At 40.9% G+C, this 17,624-nt stretch overlaps 3 protein-coding genes and 1 pseudogene across 4 annotated transcripts in view; 1 reads left to right on the top strand and 3 right to left on the bottom strand.

Annotated features, from left to right (window-relative positions):
* itgav (integrin, alpha V) overlaps positions 1-4,790 on the top strand; it is a 34,319-nt gene extending 29,529 nt beyond the window's left edge. For both annotated transcript variants that reach the window (XM_071472482.1, XM_071472481.1), the window contains exon 32: positions 432-4,790. In XM_071472482.1, coding sequence (XP_071328583.1) covers positions 432-524 — 93 coding nt within the window. In that variant the 3' untranslated portion in view covers positions 525-4,790. The remainder of the gene's footprint in view (positions 1-431) is intronic.
* Positions 4,791-5,178: 388 nt separating this feature from the next.
* On the bottom strand, positions 5,179-7,834 carry LOC139615011 (galactose-specific lectin nattectin-like; the record flags this gene model as incomplete). Its single annotated transcript, XM_071472758.1, has 5 exons — positions 5,179-5,413; positions 5,793-5,904; positions 7,123-7,257; positions 7,548-7,633; positions 7,783-7,834. Coding segments are annotated over 5 exons (450 nt in total), but the record flags the coding sequence as incomplete, so codon positions are not given.
* Positions 7,835-12,847: 5,013 nt separating this feature from the next.
* LOC139615010 (uncharacterized) lies at positions 12,848-15,493 on the bottom strand (annotated as a pseudogene).
* A 1,097-nt stretch (positions 15,494-16,590) lies between these two features.
* On the bottom strand, positions 16,591-17,594 carry LOC139614936 (olfactory receptor 56A4-like). The gene has a single exon (XM_071472627.1). The coding sequence runs from the start codon at positions 17,534-17,536 to the stop codon at positions 16,592-16,594; it is 945 nt and encodes a 314-aa protein (XP_071328728.1). The 5' UTR covers positions 17,537-17,594; the 3' UTR covers position 16,591.
* Positions 17,595-17,624: the final 30 nt, after the last annotated feature.

The following is a 17,624-nucleotide window of genomic DNA, read 5'->3' as shown; positions in this document are numbered from 1 at the left end:
ATGCTTTGAAGATGTGGCCCTCTGTAGCCGTCATAGACCATAAAGGCTGAACCGACATGAGACATTTGCTTTGCATCACCAGCTGTACCCGCCCTTACCCCTGAGTTTCAAAGCGCGGCGCCTGTTGCCAAGCAACCTCAACAACATGTAACTACTTAGATTTAACAGTGTGACACAGTGTGTTTGCTGACATATTATTTTCATTGCCAGGTAGCAATGAATCTTGGGATATGTTGGGCCAGGAAAAGAAGGACACATTTGAAGGAGCCTTTGAAATGAGACGGTCTAGTCGTACCACTGTGACATAATTGGTTTTCAGATGCAGCTTCTGAACTTGGACGCAACTTAAATCAGCAGATGATGCTGTTAAACATCAGGTAGTACCAAACAGAGTGTAACCCCCTCCCTCCTCCTCTTCTCTTCTTCCTCAGTTGGGTTTCTTTAAGAGAGTGCGCCCCCCGCAGGAGGACTGCACTGAGAAGGAGCAGCTGCAGCCAGAGGAGAACGGCAACACTGACGCCTAGAGGTGAACTCGGAGGAACGCCCGCTCTGTTAGTACAGACAGAAAGTCCAGGAGAGGAAAATCAGGGTAAAAGGTCGTCTAGTATTCACTGTTGAGAAGCAGATAATGGTACTGGTTTAAGTTTTAATGAGGTTTTTGTTTTTTTGTCTGGTCATGTTGTGTTTGTGCCAAATGAGAAGCTCCAGCTGCGTCACACTGGTCACAGATGAACTCCTCATAGCTCAAGAATTCATATTTTAAAGTTTAAAGTTTAAAGAACTGTTCATCATGTTGGGAAAAGGAGAGGACTGATGCCACTCCTGTGTCTGTTTTGTATCAGCCGGCCTGGCTCTGTCCACACAGCTTCTCTAAAGCTCAACGATTAACATGTTGGATTTTGTATGTTTAATCTGTACAAAAAACAAACAAACTACAGTTTGAACACAGGTTCATGTTCTGAGCTATAGAAGAATGGAAAATTGAACAGCCCATATCCTCCTGAAAAACAAAAACTGCTGTTTTTACACTTAGTAAAAACAATTGTGATACAACATGTTAATCACTGAGCTTTGGAGCTTCTGATAGGTGGGACTAATCCCAGACGTCTGAGGGCTTCATGGGTCAACAAGGTTTACGTCTGCAGCAGAGCTCCTGAAGCTTGGCCTGATATTTAATTTGCACTTTTTTTGTCCAAACTCAAAATGATTGATGAGCTGTAGTGCTTGTTGCCCTGAACGTCCAGAACTGCTGATGCTCATAACTGCTCTGCCCTGATCACCAGCACCGCGCTAAAAGAATCTGTACAGAACAGTGACGTGCTCCTCCGGCTGTGGAACGTCTCTGGGTTTATAAAGAACTGTGGGGGGGTGTTATTTTTAAGAGCTGGAGTCAGGCTGACCTCAGAGACAGCATCTCCGTTAGCTTCCACAAGGTGCTTGCTAATCATCCCATGGAAAACAAACAGCGATTTAAAAATCACACAGTATCAACTGAACAAGTAAAGTGAGAAAAATCATCAGCTAACAAACGCATACAATGACCTTTAACTTGAAGAATGCGTAACATGTTCCCTGAAATAACTTCAGATAAAACTGTTCAACACAACGAGGTGATGAACCTGAGGATGATTCAATGTGTTTCTCTGCCATACGTGATAATACAGCAGATGGTCAGCAATAATGCAGCAATATGAAATCTGATGACTGAAGAGTGGACAGTCAGCAATAAGTAAAGCTGAGCAGCTGCATTCAGGTCTCTATTTTTGGATAAAGATGGTTTAGTTTGCTATGATACGGGGAGTGTTACAGTAATATATATATATAAATATATGTTTTGTTTGTCCTTCCTTTGTGTGTGGGGGGAAGCTGGTTTGTTCTGCTCTGGGGAGCTGGTGGAGGTGTTTTCACTATTTTTTTGGTGATTTCTACAAAACAGTAATGATGAGTGATTAGTAACAATACTGGGTCCGGCTCATTTCAATACAGTGGTTTTCATTCAGAAAACAATTTTTGGTTGGAAAATCAATGCAAGTGATGAGTTTATAATTTGCCCTTTGCAAAACCTGAACAGCGATCGTCCAATCAGGAGCTGAAACTATTAGTCGATTGACAGAAAAAGAACCAGCAACTATTTTAGTAACCAAATTACTGTTTCAAGTAAAACAGTAAATATTCTCTGATTCCAGCCTCACAAATGAGAAGATTTCCTGGTTTTCTTTGTCATATGTCATTTTAAACTAAATAGTTTTGGTTATTTGAACATTTGGTCAAACAAAACAAGACATCAGAAGACGCAACGTTCGGCTCTGCAAAGTTGGGATGGACATGTGATGGTTTTTTTTTTTTTTTTTTTTTTTTAAATGTTTCATAGACTTAACTATTAATTGATTAACTGAAAAAATCATCATCAGATTGATTGTGAAAAATAATCGTCAGTCGCAGCTACAGTCCAAACATAACTTAGCAACGATTTCTTGGATATCTCAGCGTGTTCAAGCGGTGCAGAAACCCAGAGCGGAGGTTTAAGAACTGGATCAAAATGTGTGCGCTAACATAATCTGCAAGCTTTAGCATGTCTGGCTAATTAGCTTGCCACCTACAGTAGTAACCAGATGTTTTACTTCCAAGGCTAAGAATTAGTCGATCATTAGCTAACAACATACGTTTTAGGGGCTGTTCATGAGCACATTTACTGTGTTGAAGTCAGTCCTGAGTTTCGGCTAACCTTAGGCTAACATTAGCCTAAACTCTGTCGACTTGTGTCAGAAATAAAATGACGACTAATTTGGTGACAAATCTGCCTTTGTTATAACTGCGTTATGTGCCGTTTGAGAACAGAGAGATTGATGGCCATAGCAACAGTAACTAAGGCGGGCAGGGTTGAATAGACGGTCAGTTCGTTACAGTTAAAACTTTCCCGCCCTGCACTGTCTGAGGACTTGTAATGTTTTTTTTTAATACTATTATTTTTGCTGACCGGCAGCTTTGCTGAGAACGAACTGCGACGTCGTCTGAAAGCAGGTTGCTATTTTATGTTTGACTGAGTGTGTGAGTGTGTGTGAGAACTTATTAAAAAAAGAATTAAAAAAAACAAACAACTTTGCTATGAATTTACCCATATTGGGTCTGCATTATGAACTAATGTTTAAGGTTGATGATAATTTCAAAAGTATTTTAATCCAGTTAACAGTCACAGCAGGAACACTTGGTTAGCACATTATACGTTGTTTTTTTTCTTTTCTTTCACTGGCATCTTATCCACTGCTTTCTATGCTGCCTGTCATCATCAGTTCATTAGCGAGCTCTTCGCCTGCCACAGCAGGAGTTAAAGCTGCACTGATCCGACTGGTGGACCGACACTCACAGATACTGAAGCCTGACATCAGTGCTCATTTTATTTGCTGCCTTTTTTACACTGACTTCACTAAAAGGCTGTTTTTGTGCCGTGTTGGAAACAATCAGTGATTGATTAGTTCAATAATTCCACTTTTAAGCAGAAATGTTTCCCTATAGGAATCAATCAAGTATCAAGAATCAAGCATTTCTTATCATATTATCTTATTTAAGCAACAAATGCCGCCTACAGTTTATCAAATGTGAGGATGTGCTTGGATTTTTTTTACAATTTTTTTTTTACATTTCATAAACTCAGCAATTAATATTTGATATTGATCGATGCCACTGATTTCTGTACAGTAAATATGAAGCAGCAGCCTATTAGCCTAGCTTATCTGTTGGTGGCTGTAGGATGTAGCTTCATATTTAGTGTAAAGACATTTTCTCATCTGACTCTTTGCATGAAAGCGAATAAAGTAATAAAGTAATATAAAATAATAACATTCTGATCTGAAGCATTTCCTTATAACAGTAAATGTTAGTGACTAAATAAGATAAAAGATCAAAGTTAAATAAAACACATTAGCTGTTACTGCTGAAGAGTTTATTGCCTGTTAAGGTTTTTTACATTCAGGGGTTGTTAGAATTATTGTTCGTACATCGGACAGAGGGTTAAACTGAAAGATATTAAAATTATTTTGACTTAAAGTTGCTTAATTCTTATTGGTGCACAGAAATAAGTGACATCATTGGAGGCCAGGCAGGTTCAAACCAATAAGACGAGCTCAGATAAAACTGAAACAGAAATTTCCTGCGAAAACTCGTTTAAGAGATGAACTGAGACAAAAAATGTTCAGCATCTTTAAGTCGACTCAGTCTATTCAAAGGAAGTAAATGAGGAGTGGTTTCAGTATGAGCACTGATCTTAGGTCAGTGCTATCTGTGTTATTAATCTGAGTCATGACAGAGTGGCTTTACTGCACTGTTAAAACGGTTCCTAAAGGTTTTAAAGTGGATGAGTATGAAACATTAGTGTTTTCACCAGGCTTCAGCAGCACCGAGGTCAGATCACTCAGCTCCGTCAGCTCAGATGATTCATTCATTGGAGTTTTTGAGGCTTAAACACGTCGTCATTCTCAGCACTGAAGTTACACACTGAACTTGTTGAGTTGATTCTCCTGATGATACAAAAGGTTTCACAAGCCTCCGCACAAGCTGAGAGCTGAGGAGCTTCCTGAGCTGACTGATGGTCCTGAGCTGTCTGTCTGTCTGTCTGTCTGTCTGAGGGGTTTCAACTGTGTTTTATAAACAACACCACTGTCTGTCTGTCTGCTATGAGAATTGTGGACTATTTTTGATGTATGTATTCTTTCACTTAGAGAATAAAAATAACTATTTCACATGGAGATGATTTCACCTTTGAACTGAAATAAACAGATTTGGTCACATTTTCAGTCAGTGTTATGTCTTGATAATGTTTCTTTTACTGGATAGTGCAATTAAACAGACAGAAGCTTAAGTTTTCAGCTCTTGGGAGGAGCCCAGCTGAATTTCATTAATTTATTTATATATTTCATTAGTATATTAACCTTGTTCTGTTGTAATCATTCATGAAGAATAACATTCAAACTGTCCCTTTACAGAATAAATCTGCCAGTCAGGACGAGACAGTGTTTTTGACAGTATGTCTTTTATTTCTGAATGTTTGGTCAAATACACAATTCCACAGGAAGTGATTAATTGAGGGAATCAGCTCATGAAAGAGAAACAAAGAAGTTTGAGACAAAAGAAAAGAGACTTATCTATAATTTTACTCCTAAACATCAGTGGACGATATGCAAACAAACACTTGAAACCCTGCAGCAGCACAAAACCCATGAAACAAGGTGTTGTCAGTGTTGCTTTTGTCACACAGTCAGGACGAAGATCTGCTTCTGTTTACTGAGGAAACTGAAAGTCAATCAATGACTGATCAGAAATGAGCTGCTGTGGTGTCATCATGGCAGGAGGCCTCAGATGTTCTTGGAGCAGACAAATGGGTTTGTAACGGAACAGTGCTCGTCGCCCCAGAAGTTTCCTGTCAAGAGTTGAACATCAAAATAAGAGCATTTTAATGTTGTTGTGTTGTTGTGAGTTCACTGCTACTCCTTCAATTTGCCTGAGGAATGAAAACTATAAAGTCATCAGTTCAACAGGTTGAGAAACACTTTTACATCACAGAGTATCACAGTAAAAGTACTTCATGTATTTAGAGTATCAGAGTAAAAGTACCTTGTGTAGTCACAGTAAAAATACTATATGTAGTTAGAGTATCACAGTAAAACTACTTCATGTAGGTAGAGTATAAGTACTTTGTGCAGTCACAGTAAAAGTACTTCCTGTAGTGTTCCTGTATCACAGTGAAGGTACTTGAAGTTTTTTGTGTGATGTGTATTGTGTGAAAGTTGTACACTTACTCCTCCTGTTCATCTGGATGCAGTGCTCTGCACCGCCCAGGTTGTTGGGCTGACCATAGGCCCAGCGTATGTAGTTGAACCTGGATCCATCGCTCCACATCCAGACTCCCTCCTGCAACAGAAACATGGTTTTAGAGTCAGAGAGAAAGTCAAATACACAACCTTGGTGTTTGTTTGGTACATATATGGTCAAAATTATAATGTCCACAAAGAAGAAATGGAGGTTTTCTTTACGTTTCTGCAGTGACGGCGCCCCCCCACATTAATGTTCTCCATGGGGTGTGAATGTTTGGTCCCAGCACAAAAATCAGACAGTCATAGTCCTTGTTATCTGATTGGTGCAATATCTGTGTGTATGTGTGTAAGTACATAGTTAATCTTAATTTATCTGGAATTAATGTGGAGAATTTGTTCCACAGACTGTAAATAAAGATGGACGTAGCCTGTGTGACATCACCCACAGGCTTCTGAAGGGTGGTTTGAAGCTCAGAATGAGCTGCACCACCTTTGGCATCTTGGCTGAGCCTGACTCCACCTCTAACTCCCAGCTAATCTGACAACGGGGAAAGAGGAGGGGCGTATGTGGAGCTGAGACTTCGGAGCATGACGGATTGTGCCAAGAATATGCTCCCGTTAGCATCATCAGCACAGCTGGGCGTCTTGCTTAAGGCTATACCAAGGCTAATTCATATGCTGGCTAATTAGCTAGTTGACAAGTTAGGCTAATAAGCCAGGTATGGAGCACAGACTGCACAGCAAGTCATATTATCTGTGTGATATTTAGACAGACAGTGATGTCACCCACCTGTCAGTCAAAGAGGCCACGCCCCCAATTTTCAACTTTAGTCCTTAATAAAATGTAAACAGGTGAGTTGTATAAATTCAGCCGTACAGGTGTCATGAAGGAGGAAATGATCTCTAGAGACCAGAACAGTTTCTGTACCAGGCTGTAAACATGTTTCTTTCTGCTGTAAAGTTGGACATGTGAACATGAGAGTCTGTGGGGACTGACTCACTGCTGGAGCCAGACTCTAGTGGTCGTTAGAGGAACTGCAGCTTTTGTTACTTCAGAGTTGGCTTCATTTTGCAGCCCTGGAGGTTCATGCTTGATTTGATGCAGAAAACAATGTAGTTCAGCTCGGCACATTCAGCCTTCATCTTTTCTGTCTGTAGGAAATCTTGATGCTGTAGTGAACCTTCCTCTGCTCTAATCTCTCTCATCCCTAACTGTCTTTGTAACTACATGGAGAAATACAGTAGATCCTGACAAACTGTAAATGTCAGTTTTCATTGGCTGCAACATGTCAAGAGATGAGCAGCATCGTCTCACCTGTACTGCATCAAAGCCTCTGATCCAGGTCTCTCTGTACCTGCCTGACCCTCTGTGAATCATGTCTCTGATGAAGGCGTGTTCCTCAGCACTATGGACCGAGGCCAGATTCCCACCAATGGATATGCAGTAGCGCTAATGGAGACAGACAGAAAAACAGAGGGTGAGAAATATACTTTATAAACTGACCCGTAGGCCTGCACAATGTTTCATATAGAACCTACAACAAAAGAATCAGTTTTGAAACTTTTTGAAAAGACATTAAATGTGACATCAGCTGTACAAAACGCAACATTTGTATTTCAGTGTCTGTTAACATGTCGAATGAGATCTGAGTGCAGTGTAAGTGTTATTATTATATTCTGGTAGGAACAAGCAGCCGAAACCGCAGCGTGATAAAGAGCAGCTGCTGTTTCATCCAGTACCTCAGCACTGATCCAAGACTTCGCTTCAAAGAAGTGGATGAAGCAGCGAGAGCCAAACTGAGTCCAGCCGGGGGGGCAGTTAGGAGCTGCAACACAACAGTCACCAGGTGTTTTCAATTGGTCAACAACAATTACACACAGTCACTGTCCAGTCAAAGGTTAGCAACAGCAACGACACGTCTTCCCCACTGTTAAATATGAAGCTACAGCCTGCAGCTGGTTAGCTTAGCCATACTGTTTTTAATGCGTCCAGAAGGTTTCAGAGAGGACTGGACTGGACCGATGTGTTGGGGAGTTTTATGATGACATTAGTACCAGCACTGCCATGCATGTAGTTTTATGAGATGGGAGTTGTAGTTTTTTGGGAGCTAAAAAAATACATAGTTAATAACTTTTGGTCTTGTTAAAAATCATATTTTTGTATTGTTTCTAAATTTTTCTTTTTAAAAAAAGGCACACTGAGTCTGGAGGTGAAAAGTGCAGTGACGTAGTTTATAGAGCGACAGAGTCCACGTCAGGAGGAGGTTGGGGTGGATGGATGAATGTGACCCAGGAGAGCGGTGTTCGATTCCCATGTGACAGGAGCAGTTTATGTTGTTTCTATTATCCATGACCGTTCACTGTTATTATTGTAACCATGACAACAAAGATCGTCTCATGTTGAGGAAGAACTTATTTTAACCCAAATCACCATCTTTTCCTAAACCTGACCAAGACATGACTGTTATTGTTGTAACCATAGCAAAAAAGGTAGGTATGCTGCTCTTGGTACAGTCCACATGTTTATTATTGTAACCATGACAACCAAGGTCTGGTACACCTGCCACCATAGAGGGCCTGTTTCAGGAGATGCTGCAGGACCAGGTCCGGGGGTCCACAGGGGTTTGGGTTATTTTACTGTAAAATTTAAGAAGAAATCTGAATTTTTTTTAAAAATTGCAGAGATCCTGGAAAATGTCACTGAAAAGATAAACGACCATGTGTCTGTGTCCAGGAGGGGACACTGTCTCACAATCCATCCATGCCCGACCCCCAGGGTGAGAACCAGTGCTTTACGCTACTCACTGAATGTGGCAGTCAGAAACAGAGGTGTGTTACAAAGAAATATTCCTGTAGTTTTACTTACAGACACTGCAGCCAGCAGACCACTGGTCAGACAGAGGAACAGCAGGAAACCTGATGACATCTGAGGACAGACACAAGTCAATGCTGTGAATGAATGAAAATAACTGTTATTGCCTGTTTCAGTTAATTTTACAATAACATATCTGATAAATATCTAATCATGAGCCATGCATCTTATGAAAGGTGTTTCACTCTTAAAAAGTTCTAAATACCAAATACACATAAAGTTTTTCTTCCCAAAATATAAAATGTCCTCTGTATAAAAACATGTAGTCAGAACTGGACCCTGGCATCAGGACAGGTGTTAACAACACATCTGGATGATACAGAACAAAAATACATGATAACTGAGTTTGACAGGTGGGAGTGAATCTTACCTTGTTGCTCATTTGATGACTGTCACAGGTAAAAACACAACTCGTTATATAGTCTGTCAGTGCACTGAGGAATGTTAAACATGTCGAGGTCAGAGAATATCTATAAGAGGCAGTCACACCCTCAGTGTTAGCACCCTGATCATATCCTGGTGTCTGATTATTATCAGTGTCCCATATAATTACACTGTTTAATTATATGATTATACTAAGTGTTGTGGTGTCTTTATGTCCTGTAAAAGGTGCCTCTAAATTAAATGTATTGTTGTGTGATATGGTATTTAAATATTAGTGTCATGACAAAAAAGCAAACAGAACAATTGATCATATAAGTACTTAGCTGAGTGGTTCCCAACCTGGGGGTCAGGCCCCTCCAAAGGGTCACCAGATTAATTAATAGGTCTATGTAATTATTAATAGATTAATAGGGGAGGAAAGAAGGAAAATCAAAGTTCTGATTCACACACCAGTTGTATGTATTTGTCTTTTCAGTGTGTACTTTATATTTGTATCTGTGTATTGTTGCTTGCAATGGGAGTACAGATGTAAATTAGCATTTTTGCTACAATCTGGCTTGTTTACGTGTGTAGGTGTATTTTATACTGATGTTCATTAACACACACTGTCCCTATCAAATATAAAAATACATTTAAAATAATATTTTATTTTTAAGATTTTTATATATTTTGATTGTAAATGCTTAATCTGAAAAAGTTGTAACTACACTCCTACAAGCTAGGAGAGGAAAAACGGTCAGTGGCTTGCTCAGATTCAGAAATGATACTGCTCTCACGTTTAACTGTTAAATGTGAAGCTACAGCCAGGAGACAGTTGTTGCAGTTTTATGCAGTTTTACAAGGGAAGACAAGCTCTTCACAGCTTCTTGTTTTACAGGTGGGCAAAGTAATATTTGCCCCCTTGTCAAATATTACTCCAATACAAGTTGTTCAGTAAATTTTTACTTGCGTTAAAGTACAGGAGTACTTGCTTTTTAAAATACTTAAGTATTCAAAAGTAAATTTTTTATGTCAGCATGCTGTATTGTTCCGGATTCGCAGAACAAAGTGACTCTGAAACAACCTGCTGAATGAACTGACTGTAGAACCTGTGTAACCAGAATCACCTCCTCGTGGTTGTTTCCTCCACCAACCAGCCAAGTTTCAGTAACAGTGTTGAATAATGACCAGAGGTGTTTTTGTGGAACATGATGAGGCCACAGTGAAGTTGACCTTTGACCTTTTGGATATAAAATGTCATCACTTCAGTTTATCCTTACATAATAGTAATAATAATAATAGCTCTGGCGAAAAACATGATTTGTAAGGTCGCAATGACTTTGAACTTTGACCTTTGATCATCAAATTCTAATCAGTTCATCATTGAGTCCAAGTGAATGTTTCTGCCAAGTTTTCCCTGAAGGAGTTACTGAGATATCGTGTTCATGAGAATAGGACAGAGGTACCTGTGAAATCTAAAAACAGAATGCCAGGATTTAAAACTGTATTACACTTGTTGACTGTATGTATTTGACCCAATCTGTCTATAACAGGGTTGACTGATTTTCCTGTTGCATTGTTTTTCAGAATAAATATTATAAATCTTACAGACCTGAAAGTATTTGAAATGTCAAATTTAAAGTGTGGTCTATGAGATAAAAAAAAAAATCATGGAAATTAAAAAAAAAAATTATTATAATTTGTATTTTCTTTCTATACTTGAAATGTACCCACAATTCTGGAATGGGCCATGTGCGTGTGTGGTGTGTGTTAAGCCCCACAGCACCACTGAAGAGACTTTCAGGGAGCCTGACCCGGTGTGGGCTTAACCTGTGGTGCGTTTGTGTCCGTTGGGAAAAGAGGTTCTGTAGAACAGTTTGCCTCAGAGCTGAGGAGGCGTTTAATAGCAGAGTGAACACTCACAAGAAGAAGTTTCTCAGCTGATTTGATGTGATTATTAAAGTTAACTTATAATTTATTAATTAATTAAAATTTGCATTGTTTTAAATGTATTTTCATTTCTCTGTGAAGCACTCTGAATTGCCTCGTGTCTGAATAGTGCTGTATAAACTGGTCCAGGCTGCTTTCACGTGTAGCTGGTGATCACACATGGTTTGTTAAAACAAAATGTATGTCAAAAACACCCAGCCATTTATTTGTCAGTAAGGCCTTTTTCAATAATGTTTGAAGTGACAAAATAAATGTCCTCATTCCAGAGTAATGAGGGGTGGGGGTGGGGGTGACCTGCTGCAGAGACCTCTGTGGAATCAGGAAAACAAATGATAATGATGGTGATCACTTCTGGTGATAAATACTTTACCTGGAGAGAATGTTCCATGTTAAGTTGACCGGCAGGTTGAACAGATGACAGAGACGATAACTACAAATTAATGTTTGGAATTTCTTTAAAAAAAAATACAATCTGAAGTTGCACAGTCTGTGCAGTGAGGTGGAGGTGGTACCATCCTGATCATGTGCACACATGGTTCTGTGCACTGTCCCTTCAACTGGCTGAGGCAAACTCTTTTTATGAGCAAAATATTTTAGGAGTTCTAGTGAATTTCCACCTTTATTTGTACATTTTTCCACAATATCATGACATTTTAAAAACTAAATGAAAAGATTAACCGGAAAGAAAAATCAACAGATGAATCGAGAATGAAAATAATGTTCTCTCTCGGCCCTGAAACAAACATTTGCTGCCTCTGTGTCACATTCACAAATTCACTGTTGGTGTAGAAATAAAAAAAAAATCCAGTTCCAGTTCAGACAATTTTCTGTTTATTGTGTTTTATTTTTTTTTTCATTCTTCAAAATTCTGATTATGTGACAGTGAACATTCCCTCTGATAATGTACAGTGTAGATTATGTTGCAGTGTCTTTTAATCGAGACTAAATGAAGCCTCTTAGCTCGGAGACAACTCTGCTGTTTGGTGCTGCACACCTGGGCAGGTAGAGGACGGTGGATTTATCACAGCTTGTTTACTGAGAACATCTGCCTGCTGCTGCTGGCAACTGGGCTGATAAGACTGAACAATGCAAACTGTCAAGACTGACTGACCTTAACGTCCTGTTTAAAATGTTTATCTGACCAGTGGCCACAGCGGGGAGAGAAGTTCTTGTGTGGAGGAGGCTTTAAAAGTGAAGGTATAAAGTTTATTTACAAATTTACAAACAGGCCCAAGTGTTTTCACCCTGGTTGTACCATGGCAGTTGGGATAACAGGTACAGCCAGGATTCCTTCCACACACAATGTGGGCAACACAGGATGAAGAGCACTGTATACAACACATACCTGTACATGTCATTGTACTAATACTGATCCTTGTGGCATTCAACTTTTATATATTCTGATTAATCAACCAGCAAGAGACACAGGCTCACACAGAAAATGAATGACATACATTGATGTTCTCGCTGCTCTCAGTCTGTATCCAACTTCTTTGTCTGCTGTACTTATTCTTTTACAGATGAACTCTAGAGGTGAGGGTAGAAGCAGACCTCCTCACAGCCTCTCTTCAAATGTTTGTTTAGCAGCTTGTGCACAGTTGGTATCCTTGAAGCGCAGTGGCCGGCAGACATAACAGATGGGTGGCAATGCGGATGTCCATGCCAGAGCCTTGCGTACAAGGCTTGTGGAATGCATAACACCTAAATCCATGCGGAGCAGGAGGAAGGTCTGAACTTTTTTTTTTTTAAGCGATGTGCCTGAGGTCATCAGGTGTTTCGGGTCTTTCAACATCAGACACCCTTGCTCAGGTGACCCAGCCAAGGTTGATCAGGCCCTGGCTTGTGTCCCATTGGCCTACGTATCGGACCTCTTGACCCCTCCTTCCATGGAGGCCTTGACGGCTTTTCTTTTGGCCAGTCTAGTGATACCGTGCAGGGTGTAGAGTTTTAGAGAATGCCCAGCAAAACCTCTACACCCCCCTTCGATGGGCTCACAACGCACCCTCCAGCCTCTTCTCTGACACTGTTCCACCAGCTCCTGGTATTTGGCCTGCTTGCATTCATTAGCCTCCTCTATATGGTCCTCCCATGGAACAGTTAGCTCAATGAGGAGCACTTGCTTCAAAGTGGCTGAAGATAACACAATGTTGGGTCTCAGGGTGGTTGTCACAATGTGGTCTGGGAACTTGAGCTGCCTCCCCAAGTCAACTCGTAGTTCCCATTCTGTAGCGGAGGTAAGCAGCCCGGCTGCTGGTCTTGCCAGCTTGCCAGCTCTGATGGGGGTGATGTGCTTTGGGCCTTGGACTTGCTTCTTGTTGTGCACAACGTTGCAGATGGCCTCTGCCACAGTTTTTAATACTTGGTTGTGTTGCCAGCGGTGGCGGCCCTCCCTCAGTGCTACTAGGCAGCAACTCAAAATGTGTTCCAGCGATCCTCTTCCAGGGCAAAAAGGGTATGGGTAGAGTCACTTTTGCCCCAGATGTGAAGATTTGCTGGACTAGGTGAAAAGTCATAAACTGATTGTACCAGGAACTTGATGTGCTGGAGTTCTGCCTGCCAGATGTTCTTCCAGGAGATCCTCCGCTCAGGCGCTCCTTCCCACCTAGTCCATGCTCCCTGCTGCCATAGGCCAACCACCCTGCTTGCCCGCTTCTCTTTGACACCAACCTGCACCTCCTCCAGGATAAGGTGATGTCTCTCCTTGCCCTGGGCTTTGTCATACTGAGGATGTGGTATGGCTTCCAGCCATGCCCATCCTGTTGACACCATGCCCACTACAGCCTGTGTTCCAGCCGCACCTCTGCCTCAACCAAGCCTGCTTATGCTCTCCTTTCCTGCCCAACAATGGGTCCTTAGAGTCCCGGTAGAGTAGTGCCTCTCTGGTACGAGAGACCCTAAACTCCTCCTTGAGACTCCAAAAGGGGAGCTTGAGTTTGTTGCCCCTTCCATAGGGCTGCACTGCTCAGGCTGCATGGCAGGCCTAGCCATCTGGAGAGATAGCTGCTGATCTTCTTCTCCATGGTCTCCACTGCTGATAAGGATACCTCATACACCAGCAGAGGCCAGAGGACTCAAGGTAAGATGCCTTGGACTTGCTAGGGGGCCACCTACCTACCTGTCTACTTTGGTGGATGAGTGGATTGCCGTTGTGGTGACTGTAAAGTCATCCGTAAAGGCTCTGATAGGGGGCTGCCGGATGCCGGACTTGGACAGTAGGCCTCTGCAGTCACCCTGCTGCCTTGACCACCATGTTCATAGCATGGGTGAACAGGACAACGGTGATGATGCAACCAGTTAGGGTACAGCAAGGTCTCCCTTCCCTTCACGAGCTTCCCTGATCAGCTGAGTGATCACGCCTTTGTGTTGTAGGCATCCAGGAACTCCCTGAATGCCTCCCTCCTGAGCCGAGGTGTCAATGTAGGCATTCTTTAAGAGTTTATGATGGATTATTTGTGACTCTATCCATCAAATTTATAGACAATAAAGTCTAACGCAACCTCTGGTTGGATGCTGTCAGGGTTGGCAGCTTTGTGTGGTTTTTAACTTTTTTTTTTCTCATCTCAGCCTCAGTGACTTGCTCTCTGTCCTCCAGTGTAGACACCACTGCTGCAGCTGAGTCCAACAAATTGGTCTCATACCATGTGTAAAGGGTTAAAAACTAAGTTCATTGAGTGTAGAGGTTAAAAAAAAAAAAAAAAATTAAAAAAAAAAGTTAAATACATTGAATTCATAGAGAAGAAATTATTAAAAACAGTATGCTGTAAACGGAAAATATGTTGTCATTTAAGTAGTTGTACAGCTCATTATGTGTTAAAACAAATACTGAGTGCATTAAAAATTGTGTTTGAAATGGTTTAACAAAAAAAGAAAACAAGACATCCCTATAAATGTTTTTTTAAATTTCATTTTATTGTATCAGAAAATGGGATTTCAGTGCTCATTTCATTGTACTGTTGTTGTTTTCGGTAGCAGCGCGATACTCTTTCATGTCAATAGGGGGCGCCTTACACAGGAGAGAAACTCAAAATCCCTCGGCAGGTCCTGCAGAATAAATCCTGCAGTCCTGCTGTACAAAGGCCGATGTCGCTCTGCCTTTTTGTCTTCACATACAGGTGGGGTTAACTTCTCCGAATGTACATGTCTGTGTTTCAAAACAAGTTTCAAGAGTATCAACGTTATGTGTGGAAAGAATGGAGAGTTTCAACCGAGCAATTTTGAGTTTTAACTGCTTTAATGTCAGTGTTTGGGTGACGGTTGCTAACTGCTAACGTTGTTAACACGGTACAATGTGAAATGTAAACAAGGAAGAAAGGGGTTTGTTTTGTGTTGTTTGGTTATGGTGACGGGCAGAAGCGTCACGTTTATTTATGGTTTGTAATAACTGATAATGTGCATGGTTGGTTTATGAGAATAAATCCTGCAGTCCTGCTGTACAAAGGCCAATGTCGCTCTGCCTTTTTGTCTTCACATACAGTCTACAGGCTGTGGCGGCAAAAGCCATCGAGACCCTCCCTGACACCTCTAGGTCAGGAGGGTAATACATGCATAAAGGTATTCAGTCTGTTGGGAACAGAGATGGAGGTGTCTGCTAACACAATTATGCAAAAAATATTGAACTGATTTGCACCAAACTTGGAGGAATAGGACATGATCAAGGGAAGAACACATTTTGGGCATTGGCCTTAGTGGAGATCTGCTCTTTCTAGTGCCCTTCTAGTTTTCAATTGTTTCATGTCCCCTAATACAAACACTGACACTGCTGTATTTGTTATATTTTTGCTGATTTCTGAGAGCAGGTGGAGTTATTCTTTTTTATCTTCTTTAACATTTTGTGTATGAAATTCTTTCCACAATTAGAACAGAGTAGGTCACCTTATATGGAAATGTTGGTTGATTGAGGCTGTTGATGACAAAGGTTCACCTCTTCATGGACACTTCATGGAGGTCCATTGTGATATTCAGATGTATTGCATTCTTGCAGCACAAGATTTTGCACAGAAATCTTAACTGAACAATTGGCAGCTTAATAATGATGACAAGATGATGCCTAGTATGATTCAATACATATGGTTACTTACTCTTGCTGGCAACCAAATTACTCCATATTCCCTGAATGAGTTTTATTATGATCCCAGAGGAAATGTGGTTTACAACAGCAAAACACAACATGAGAACAGACAATAAACACTGATCTTTAAACCATTAAAATCCCAAATTCGACTGCTTTTACCAAGCCAAGTTTTATTTCTCATTAGTGTTACTACAGACAGTACAGGCTGCTGGCCAGAAAAGAAAACTGAAGAGACATGTGCAGTGGAATAAACATTTTTACCATGTTGTTTATCTTAGTCAGTCACACTCGTTTTCTGATGAGGTAGAGTGGGACCAAGCATCAAGAATATTTATATTGAATATTAATATTGTTTCTTGTATAGGGAAACCTGTTGGAATTTAATTTCTCTTTTCACCACCATCAGTTTGTTCAAAGAGAATGTGATGGCAAACTAATCATGTTTGCAGATCATTTTAAGTCCACGTTCTACAGAAGCGCTTTAATTCTAACTAATAGAGGGTCAAGGGTTCTGTATGTGTTGAGGTTTTATGCAGGAACCATTTTGTGTGTTTTAAAAAATCTAAAAATCACTCCTCTGATCTGGGGCAGATTCAGGCCATAAACCAGAGGGTTATTGATGGGGGGGATGATCAGAAACTCCAGTGATAAAACAACAATGACAAATGGATTAACTTCATCAACTTCTAAACGACTCAGTGAAAGTTCACAGAAGAGAGAGAAAGAAAAGGTCACAAATGTCACAATGTGAGGGAGGCAGGTCTGTAACGCCTTTCCTCTGAATTCAGATGAGCCCCTCCTGCAAACCAGCAGAATACGCAGGTAGGTGTACAGGACAAAGAACAGGGGCAGAAAGATGGTTGCTACAGTGAGTATGCGACCTACTATGTCGTTTACAGTTGTGTCCACGCAGGAGAGCTTCACCACAGACCAGTTAGAGCACAATATCCTCTGCAGTTTATCACCACACAAAGGCAGTCGGACACTGAGATAGAGACAGAGGCTTAATGCAAATGCAGGGTAGAGCACAGCAAAACTCACAAGATGTTGCACCATCCTGAACGTCATTTTACTGTGGTAGTGTAAAGGCTGGCAAATAGCTACAAATCTATCATAAGCCATGATGCCAAGAATCGTCAACTCACATGATGCATATGTGTAAATAACATAGATCTGAATAAAACAGAATGGACGTGAGATCAAATGAGTGTCGGACAGTATGTCCATCAGAAACCTGGGGAAGAAACTGGCTGAGCCATACAGAGAGTTTAAAGACAGACAGCAGATAAATATATACATGGGCTGATGCAGAGACTTCTCCAGACAGACTGTCAGAATAATGAAAGCATTAGCAGAGATTATAGTCATGTAGATCAACAGACACAGACTAAAGAACAAATACCTGAGAGGCCCGTAGTCTGAAAATAGAGTCAACTGAAAATACAGAGGATTCAGGCTGCTGTTGCTCTTCATGTCAGAGAAACAGGAGAACTGGAAGAGGAGAAGTGAGAGTGATGGAGGGAGAGGAAAAGATTAAAGTACAGCAATCAAATTAAAATGT

The sequence above is a fragment of the Trachinotus anak genome, unplaced genomic scaffold, assembly GCF_046630095.1.
Source record: "Trachinotus anak isolate AG129_WGS33_773 ecotype Australia unplaced genomic scaffold, CSIRO_AGI_Tana_v1 ptg000039l, whole genome shotgun sequence".
NCBI classification, from domain to species: Eukaryota; Metazoa; Chordata; class Actinopteri; order Carangiformes; family Carangidae; genus Trachinotus; species Trachinotus anak.
The sequence above is the reverse complement of the archived record's forward strand: the minus strand, read 5'-3'. Positions and strand labels throughout refer to the sequence as shown.